The sequence below is a fragment of the Coturnix japonica genome, chromosome 13 (assembly GCF_054131305.1).
Source record: "Coturnix japonica strain WE chromosome 13, WE-NBRP24, whole genome shotgun sequence".
NCBI classification, from domain to species: Eukaryota; Metazoa; Chordata; class Aves; order Galliformes; family Phasianidae; genus Coturnix; species Coturnix japonica.
In genome coordinates, this window is record NC_140675.1 from 11,911,806 (window position 1) to 11,922,060 (window position 10,255).

General features: G+C 55.4%; 1 protein-coding gene and 1 long non-coding RNA gene across 7 annotated transcripts in view; one reads left to right on the plus strand and one right to left on the minus strand.

Annotated features, from left to right (window-relative positions):
- The window catches only part of TNRC18 (trinucleotide repeat containing 18), a 46,856-nt gene extending 43,128 nt beyond the window's left edge, over positions 1–3,728 (minus strand). For all 6 annotated transcript variants that reach the window (XR_014933800.1, XM_085513875.1, XM_015876742.3 and 3 more), the window contains exons 1-2: positions 3,542–3,728; positions 1,591–2,023 (exon numbers count right to left, since the gene is read on the minus strand). Coding sequence is in view for 5 of the 6 variants with exons in the window: in XM_085513875.1 (XP_085370001.1) it covers positions 1,591–1,792 (202 nt within the window). In the remaining variant the exon portion in view is untranslated. The remainder of the gene's footprint in view (positions 1–1,590; positions 2,024–3,541) is intronic.
- A 348-nt stretch (positions 3,729–4,076) lies between these two features.
- On the plus strand, positions 4,077–6,877 carry LOC107320656 (uncharacterized). The gene is made up of 2 exons (XR_001558340.3): positions 4,077–4,858; positions 5,461–6,877. It is a non-coding gene; the product is annotated as an uncharacterized LOC107320656 (long non-coding RNA).
- Positions 6,878–10,255: the final 3,378 nt, after the last annotated feature.

Genomic DNA, 10,255 nt, shown 5'->3' on the forward strand with positions numbered 1-10,255 from the left:
AAAAAGAAAGCAAAATAAAAAGGAAGAAACAGGGTGTATTTTTAAACGGATGGGTATGTTGGGCACCCGCGGACACAGAGCAAAAATAAAAGCAAATTGTAATAAAAATAATAATAATAATCGGAGGTAACAGGCTGGGGGCAGCCCCACAGCGCTGCCTTCCCTCTGCGCTGCCCCCAGCCCAGCCTCCATTCCCGGCTCTGGAAGGGACGGCCCCAAAGCCACGCAGGGATTTTCCACCCGGCTGAGATTCCCCGAACGGCTGCCATAAATCGCAGCCATTTTCCCCACATTCCCACTATTTTCTTCCTTACATTCCCTGTTTGTTGCGGTGGGTGTTTTTTAATCCCCCTTCACCCCAAGCAAAGCCTTTAGGAAAAGCCATACGACATGCAGGGCATGGAGCTGGGGCTCCGAATCACACCGAGCCGGGGCTCAGAGCACACTTATATATGGGTTTAGAGCACCCGTATTTGGGACTCGGAGCACGGATAGCTGGGCTTTAAACCACTAAAGTATGGAATTGAAAGCACAAACACTCGATATTCTGGAGCGCTCAACTACAATGTTAACACTGTGGGATTTTGGGCTTAAAAGCAGATATTTGGGGCACAAAAATGTCTATTTTTGGGGCTCCAAAGCACACAGATCTGGGCTTGCAGACACATACACCCGGGGCTGGGGAGCACACAGATCCAATGCACGGCTATTGGGGGCTCTAAAGCACTTATAATTGGGGTTTTAAGCACAGATATTCCTGGTCTAAACCATTAGGATTTGGGACTGCAGAGTGTGTGTATGTGGGATATAAAGCGTGGAGCTCCGGGACTCGGCAATATGAATTTTTGGGGTTAAAAGCACAAATATTCGGGGGCTTGAAAGCGCAGATAGCCGGGGTTTAAACTGTGTCTGTGTGCGGCTTAATGCAGGAATATTTGGGATCTGAAGCACAGATATCTGCGATTCTGGAGCGTGAGTGTATATATATATGTATACATAAATAGATATTTATATATGGGCTCGGCAGCACAGCTATGTGGGGTTTAAAGCTCATTTATTTGTGGCTCCCGAACACCAGGATCGGCAGGGCAGGATTGCGGGTGTCGGGGTTTTAAAGCACATCTGTCCGGGGTTTAAAAGCTCAGGGATCCGCGCTCTAAAGCACAGATTTTTGGGGTCTAAAACACGGATAATATGGGATTTAAAGCACGGATACGTGGGGCTGCGAGCCGTGAATATCTGGGACTTCGGAGCGCATAGAAATGGGGTTTACAGCACAGAATTTGGGGCTGTAAAACAGATGTATTAAGGAATGGAGAGCGCAAATATACAGGCTCTAAAATACAGGCATTCGGGGCTCAAAGCCCTTCCTTCTATTCGGGGCTCAAAGCCCTTCTGTTCGGGGCTCTAAAACACGGAGTCCCGGGGCTCAGGAGGCAGCACGGTCGGGGTTGTAACGCACCGATGTCGGCGCAGCAAAACGCGGCTCTGCGGGATTTTAAAGCCCATCTACGCGGGGTTTAAAGCACGGCTACGTCCGACCCGGCTCTAAAGCTTACGAGGATCCAACCCGGTTGGCAGCGCTCTTACCCGGGTGTGCGTGGAGGCCGATGCCGGACGCCAGGAACTTTCCGGGCTGTAACGCTGCGGGCAGCCCCGCGGCCAGGGGAGCGGAGGGGGGCAGGCGGCCGGCGGCCAAGCGGTGCCCGTCCATGGGCAGCCCCGAAAGCAGCGGTGGGGGGGGACCGTGCGCCGAGCGGGGGGGGGGCCCGAAGTCTCGGCCATCCATCATCCGCTCGCCGGCTTCCAGGAGTCTCCCGGATCGCTGTCGTCGTTCGTCGCCGTTTTCTCCCCCTTCCCTCCCGCCGCCGCCCCCCCCTCTATTTGTTTTTTGTTTTTTTTTTCCTCTCTTTTTTTCTTCTGCTGCTTCTCCTCCCCCCACGAAATCAGATGGTTTTCAAGAACAACGAGTCCGAGCGTGCCATGGCGCGGTGCAGGGTGCCAGCCCCCGGCTCGGTGCTGCCTGCGGAGACACAACGGGCGGCGGGTCAGAACGGGAGAGCGGCCGGTAGAGACACACGGGGAACGGAGAGGAGAGGAAGGAGGGTTTAATAGCGGGGGAAGAGAAGCCGTGGAATGTAAGGGAGGAATTAAGGGGGGGGATGGAAGGGTAAAGGGGAGAAAAAAAACAAAAAGCAAAAGGAGGATAAAATATAATGGCGGGGAGAGGAGAGGGAACGGCGCAGGGAGCGATAAAAGGAAGGAGAAGGTACAGAAAAAGCACGGAGAAATCTTTCAGCTCATCTCGGATCATTCCGTACGAACGGCTCCGATGCGGGGCTGCAACGAGAGCGGGTCGGTCCGAACTGCTGGAGCCATCGGATCCGATGGGGATCGGAGGGAAACAAAGCGGGTGGAAATGGAGAGAAATAAAGGGGGGGAGGGATGGAAAAGGAGGGGAAAAGTGAAAGATGAGAGGGGAAAGGAGGGGAATCGGGGGGGAAAAGAGGGGAGGAAAAAAGAGGTGGAAAATAAGAGGGGAAAAAGGGAAGGGGGCAAGGAAAAGAGAGCGAAAATAAGGGGAAAATAAAGGAAAAAGGGAGAAAAAAAGGGGGAAGAAAAAGGAGAAAAAATGGGAAAGGAAAAAAGGTGGAAAAAATGGAACCGAAGGGGAAAAAAGGCGAAAAATGAGGAAAAAGGGGGGAAAATGCGGGGGGGGGGGGGAAGGAGAAAAAGGGATAAAAAGGGGGGAGAAAAATAGGGGAATTATGGAAAAACAGAGGGAGAATGAAAGGAAAAACGGGAGAAAAGGGAGGAAAGGAGGAAAAGAAAAGGGGGGAAAGGGGCGAAATTGGGGAGAAGAGGGAAAAAGGGGGGAAGGAAATGGGATAAAAGGGGAAAAAACGGGGAAAGGAAAAAAATGAGGAGAAAATGGAGGGGGTAAAAAAGGAGAAAAACGGAACGGAACGAAAGGAAAATGGGGTGGAAAAGGGGAAAATAAAGAGGGGGAAAAGAGCGGGGAGGAAAAAAGGCGAAGGGGGAAAATGGGGGAAGAAATAGGGGAAGAAACAGGGGGAAAAGAGGGAAGAAATAGGGGAAAAGGGGAGAGAAACGAGGGGAAAAAGTCAGATGGGAAACGTGGAAGGAAAAGGGGAGAAGGAAATTAAGGCAGAAAAATGAACGAGAAGGAGAGAAATAAAAACGGGGTGGAAAGAGAAAAAAAGGAATGGAAAGGGGAGTAAAAGGAACGGGTTAGAAGGGAAAAGAGGCGAAGTACGGGGAGAAACGGTAAAAAACGGGGGAGAAAACAAGGGAAAAAGGGGGAAAATAAGAGAGAAAAGGGGGGGAAAGAGCTGAGGAGCGGCGGGATGAGATCGGAGGGAACGAGACTGAGAGGAACGAGCGGGACGGACAGCGGGGGGAGCGGACGGGGACGAACGGGGAGCGGTCGGTCAGTCAGTCGGTCTGTCTGTCTGTCGGTGTGTCTGTCTGTCGGTGTGTCGGTCAGTCAGTCGGTCTGTGTCTGTCTGTCGGTCCGTACCTGGCGCTCAGTCCGGCTGCTCGCGGCCCATGGCGGCGGCGCTGCGGGCCGGGGCCCGGCGGGAGCTGAGTGCGGCGCTACGGGCCGGGAATCACGGACGGGGGGGCGGCGGCGGCGCGACGGCCGCGCCATGGAGCGAAGGGCCGGCCCCGCTGAGCGGCATCGGGCGCGTTCCACAAGCGAGGCGGAGCAGACGGAGAGCGGCCACGAGCGGCAACGAGGGGAAAAAACGAGTCGGCTGCGGGAGGGGGAGGGGGATAAAGGGATAAAGTCTAAAGGAACCCGCGGGACGGGCGGGCGGGACGGACGGAGCGCGGCGCCGCCATGAAACGCGCATTGTTCTCCGTGAGGGGCGGGACTACGGCCGCTTCCCGCCTTCCTATTGGTTGTCCGCCACGTCGCTCAGACGTAGGTAAACAGGCGGCTGTTTCCAGGCTCCCCCCGCCGCTTTCTGCCCGCACTCATCAGCCGCTCTGCGCTGTTTCCAGGCTCCCCGCGCGCTGAGGGAGTGAACCCGCACCCCCCCCACACACACACACAGCCCTCAATGCGCTGAGGAGGGAACGGCCGCCGGGCCCTCTCCCACGGCCCCGCCGCCACAAAGCGCCCTTTGAGGGGGAGCGGCTCCACTCCCACCCCCCAACACCCCCCCACAGCCCCCTCCTGCCTCCAAACATTGAAATGAGGGGCGAAGCGGGGGGTGGCGGTGACCAAAAGCGGTGTTTTTTCAGCCCAAAAAGCAGCGCCGCGCTGAGGCAGAGCGCTGAGGGAGGGGAGCGGGTTTGGTTGGGTGTTGGTTGTAGGATTCTTTCTTTTTATCGTTAAAAACGCACACAAACGCCGTTTCTTTTTATAAAGCGGGGTTTGGCTGCCGTCCTTAAAAATGGTGGCGGAGGAAAAATAATAATTAAAAATCCGAGGAAAATAAAACCCGCCCTTCTCCTCCCCGCCTCCTCCTCCTCAGCCGCCGCCATTTTGTGCCGCCCCGCGCTGCGCCCCCCCCACAGCCATCCATTTAATTCTATCGCCGGGATGGTCCGCCCCCCCCTCCCATACAGCCCTTTGGCTTGTACGCCGTTTAATTTACTCAAAATATATATATATATATCCATTTTTTCCTTATTTTTTTCCCCCATTTTTATTCCAGTTTTCCCCCCGTTCTTCGTTACTGACTTTTTCCCCGTTCCTTTTTTCCCCTTTTTTCCTTCTTTTTTCTTCCCCCTTCCCTTTATCATCCTATATTCCCCCCCCCCCTCACCTCCAATGGAAGCAGAGGGGAGCAGGCAGGACGCAGCGCTGAGCCCCCCCAGCACACAGGTAGGACTTTGGGGTGGGATGGGACCACAACCAACCCCCCCCCAGTCACCCTGCCCCGCTTTCGTATGGGGCTGCCCCCCACCCTCTGACCCCCCCCCCGTTCTCTGACCCCCTCCCTCCCCCCCCCCAATATGCAGACGTAAAGCAGAGGCTGGGGTTGCCCGCCGTGCCGTGCCGTGCTGCCCGCACGTTTGCAGGCTGTTTGGAGCTATATTTAATGCTCGCAGTCAGCGCCCGGATTTAGCAACGAGGCCATAAATCAGCCGGACTCACGGACGGAGCTGGCACGGCTCTGCCCCATTTCCTCATCGCCGACGCGGCGCTGGGGGCCCCTTTTCCCCCCCATATCAAACACCAAACAGGGGATGGAAGGCAAAAGGGGATCTGTGACACAGCCCTGCAGACAGAGGGGGGTCCTCCACACCCCTTTCTTGGGGGGCAGGAGAGCTGTGGGACTCCCAGCAGTGTGGGATGGCGTTCTGCATCAATCCCAGCTGCAGGCTACTGGGGCTGTTTGGTTCTCCCGTTTTATTTTGTTTCTTTCCCCTTTTACCCAATCAAAAGCTTATTTTTTCCTTCTTTCTTTCCTTTTTTTTTTTAAGTGCCAAATGATGAGTCAAACACCCGTGCTGGCGCAGGGATGCTCTGAGCTGAACGTGAGTCCCAGGGCTGTGATTTGTGCCTGCCAGCCCTAACCAGAACTGGGCTGCGAGGTGAGGAGAAGGCAGCGTCAGCTTTTGGAGGGCCAGATGTGGTGTTTTAGCAGTGAAATGCATGGGAAATACCCTGAACCCACACCTCGCTCTGTGGGTCTGACACAGCCTGTGCCCCAAAAATACCCCAAAGCAATAAGCACTGACCTGCCCACGGGGAAAGGGGCTGAACACACAGCTGCCACCCAGCTCAGGTGTCACACAGGTGGGGATGGAACACCCAGCAAACCAATGTCCTCAGTGGGCAAGGCAATGACCACAGGGGGGCTGAGCCCATCCTTGGTATCCCTACATGGCCATGCATTGGGCCACTGGGACCAGAAGCCAAATGCCAAGAAACCTTTGGTAAAAGCACACTGCAAAGGCATTCCCCACACACAGGAGGTCTTATGCTTCCCTTATCCCTCTGGGCACCCACCAAAGCACCGCAGTGACCCACACCGGGTACCAAAATGGTGCTAAAGCAACACCTGTTGGGGCAGAAACCACCTCACCCCAAACCCCACAGGTGCCATGGGCTGCAGGAGGGTCCCCATATCCAGTGCAACCCCCCGTGGCTCTCTTAGGGCTGTTCCCCCCCACACACACACACGCAGCCCCGCAGCTCCTCCAGCAGAGCCCCTGTGCCCAACAAAGCCTTCCAGCCAGCAGCGCCCGGCTCCTAATTACGATTTCCTTCAAGACGATCCCAGCAGCCGTAGACAAAACCGTCCCCTCCGGTCGGAGCTGGAATGCCGTGTCCTAACGACGGCTTTTGTACCGCGCCCGCTGGAGGAAAGAGCGCGGCAGGAGGGGGGGAAAGGGAGATTTAATTATAGAGCCGCATTGTGATTTCGCACACATAGCTGGCTGCTGTAATCAGGTTACAAGTGTAGCTCATTTTCCTCCCTACCCTCCCTCTTCCTCCTCTTTTTCTTTCTGGTTTTTCCCCTCTCCTTTTTTTCCTCTCGGTGGTCCGACGCGCTCCATGAGCTCCGTGTATCTCAGAGCTGCACAGCACATGGACCCACAGCCCCAAACCACCCCCCGGGTGAAGAGGAGGAGCCCCTTTTCCCCTCTCTTGGGGCTGGAGGAGGAAAACCAGAAAGGAAAACAGCTTTTAAACACAACTTGGTGTGTTTGCTTTTCTATCCAGGCAAAGCTGGAGCTGCGCTCCGTTCGGGACCGCTCTGAGTTTCATTTAGGAACCCTATTGTTGTCCATGTGAATTCTTTGTTACGTTTCAAATCACAGGATTATTTCCCCAGGGGGTAATATCCTGTAATTTGAACACAATAATGAGAATAAATTACTTACTTAGAACTAATAACGACAGCCTGATTCCAATATATATATATAGGAACTGTAGCAGCTTTGGTTAGTTAAAGTGTAATTGTGTCGCCGGATGACATTTGCTTTCAAAGGAATCCCAATGACTTTTAATTAAATTTGCTGAGGGTGGGGAGGGAGGAAGGGGGAGATGCAGCATCCCAGCACCCCAAGCAGGCACCCAGCACAGGGGAACACAGTTGGCATTTAGCATTGCCAAAGGGCAGCCCTGGTTGGTACAGGGTGATGCTCCACCTGGAGCATCAGTGTTGTTTGGCCATGGGGTGCAGGTCTGCAGCAGGCAGCGTGTGGTGGGTCCCCATGGCTCTTCTCCCCCATGGCATCCCTACTCTCTCCCGATGGCTTTTGCTGCCCTTTGTGTTTATTTTCAGCCCTCGAAGTTCCCTTTGCAGCAGAAAGAATCCACAAAAGCCATCTTTCCACCCCAGCCCGCAGAGCGCCAAGTTCCTGCCCCGAAATATCTGCTTGAGGAGCGCTGCCAGCGGCTCCGTCCTCCTCCACCACTCATTTTCCTCTGTTTATCTTGAAAATATTTCAGTGCTGAGGTCCCACCCAGCGGCACACAGCCCTGCAAGGCTGCCTGCAGCCGACACACAGCCCTTGTTTACGCAGAGCGGAGCCCACAGAGCCCGGGGGCCGATGCTGGAGGAGAACCCTCAGAGCACAGAGCGTCCCACAGCGCAGCTCCTCACTCACACACTGACACACAGATGCCTCCATCCAGTTGCTGGTTTGGGAGTTTCTCATGGTTTAACTTGATAACAATGACAAAAATGCTGCGGTTGGAGCTCCTCGAGCTCTGCTGAGAGTTGGGCACATCCCGGGGTGCAGCTTTGGTCCAAGGGTGTTCACAACAAGCGGGCACAGAGTTTTACAAGAGCTGGTTGCAAAGGTTTTAGTGTAAACGTGCTGTGGTTTGTGGCAGAGGGCTGGGATGGGGACCTGGTGTCCCCTCAGCACCCTGCTGCTGGATAGGACCCCAATCTGGGGCACCCACCCCTCCCCAAACCACTCCTCCCCCCCCCCCCCCTCACACACACACACAGCATCACCCCGTACAAACACCCCTCAATCACAGCAACGCTCACAGCCCGGCCAGCAGGATTGAGTTACCTGCCCTGCAAGAATAAAGGAGGCATTCAGCCAGAGCTTACGCCTTTCCCCCTGCCAAGGCCCGACACCACGGTGACGGTCACACGCAGAGGCACAGAAACACGAGCCCAAGTGACCCCGATCTGCATCCCCCCCCCTCCCACCCCACGGCACCGGGCAGAGCGCACGCTTTGCTTTGCTTGTCCGTCACGAGCTGCCTTATCTTTTAATAAACCTTTAGGAGCAGAAGTCAGGCTAACTGGGCACAAAGGCGGCTAAAGCTCCTCCCGGGACATTAATCATTTTTCTTTGACATGTTTTGCTAATTAGGTGAAGCATTTCACTCCATGGGGGGGGGGGGGGGGGAAAGTGGGGCCTGGGAAAAATAAAGAATCAATAAAGGAGGGGGATAGATGGAAGAGAGGAAGAACTGGAGCAGAGGGAGCGAGGTGTATCGCTGCTCCTTCCTTGAGCATCAGCCAGCAGGGAGCAAACCCAGCACACGTGGCTCCAGCATCACCAGGACTTGGGGGTCACCAGCCCTGGAGATGCTCCAGGCCAAGGTGGGCACTGAGCAGCCTGAGCTGGGGGGCAGCCAGCCCTGTGGGTGCATGAGCTGAGATGCCTCACAGGGGAAAAAGGCAGAGGGTGAATTTTTCTCCACCCTGTGCAGCCACTGCTTGTGAACGCACGGAGCATCCCCTGCGATTTCTTAATGCACTGTTTGATGGGGAGTTCTGGCCTGGTATGGCCTGGCACCCCCACAGCCCGCAGCTGGGGGCCCACAAGGGGCTGCAGAAGGCAGCAGGAAGCCTCTGCCATGGTGGTGTGTCAATAGAGCCTCTCACTGCAGGGACGGGGACAAGCTCGTCCCGGGCAGGACTGGCTCCTTTTTGCAGGAGTCCAACCCATCTCCCACAGGACCCGATGTTTTTTTGTGGGGAACAGAATAACCCACAGCAAAATAGCTGTGAGGGCGCACTGCAATAAAATCCCAGCAAGAAACCACCTTCCTGCTCGTGCCCCCCCCAGCACTGCGAGGCATTCGCTCCCATCACTTACACAGCTCAAACCCAACCCCTCAATGCTCAAACCCTGGGGGCAGAGCCGTGGGGCAGCGCTGTGGGGCAGAACTACGGGGCAGCGCTGCGGAAATCAATCCCAGCCAGCTCCTCATTGCTGCGGGATGACACACTCCACCCCTCCCCCCTCCACCGCCCCCAGCACCAAAACAAAGCCCTGTTTCTAATTTGGGGTGTTTGGAAATCATTTTCCATCCCTTCATCCAAACGAAACCAAAGAGGAGCTTTGCTTTGCAGAGCTGCACCGAGGGGTCAGAGCTCTGCGGGAGCGCGAAAAGTCGCGGGAAAAGCGAGCGCTGCTCCCCCCCCAGATCCAAGACAAACCATATAAATTAAAAGAAGACAATGGCGGTAAATATAGAGCAGAAAGCACAGCTCAGCACCATTCATCATCTGGGGCTGTTTGCGCCAACATCTCCCGGCGGATCCGCTTGGCTGTTGCATCCCCAGGGGACGCGTTGTTGGCGTGCTGCTGCTGGCCCGCGGAGCAGCACAGGGTGGTGGGAACCCCGCGGTGCCTCTGCCGCCGTGTGAGAGCTGCTGGAAAATCAGAATCCACTCCCAAGTCAAATTCAGCCCTTGGAGCTCCATCGAGCCACGTCCCAGAGCGGATTGAACAGCCAGAGTGGGGGGAGAGAAAAAAAAAGCCTTTGAGATGAGGAAAGTGCTGTGGGAAGGTCGGCATCACCGGGTGATTTTGTGCCAAGGTGCTGCTGAAGAACAAAAAAGAAAGAGGAGAGTAAGGAGGAACAGAGAGATAGAGCAGCATTGGAGATGGAGCAGTGATGGAGATGGAGCAGCGTTGGAGATGGAGCAGTGATGGAGATGGAGCAGTGATGGAGATGGAGCTGTGTTGGAGATGGAGCTGTGTTGGAGATGGAGCAGTGATGGAGATGGAGCTGTGTTGGAGATGGAGCGGTGTTGGAGATGGAGCGGTGTTGGAGATGGAGCAGTGATGGAGATGGAGCAGTGATGGAGATGGAGCAGTGTTGGAGATGGAGCTGTGTTGGAGATGGAGCAGTGATGGAGATGGAGCTGTGTTGGAGATGGAGCTGTGTTGGAGATGGAGCGGTGTTGGATTTCCCACCCTTCCCAGCCTGACTCCTGTGGGTGTTTCTCATGGACACCCAACGAGTGCCATCACTGTGGACTCAGAACTTCTCAGCATCTCCTCCCACCTC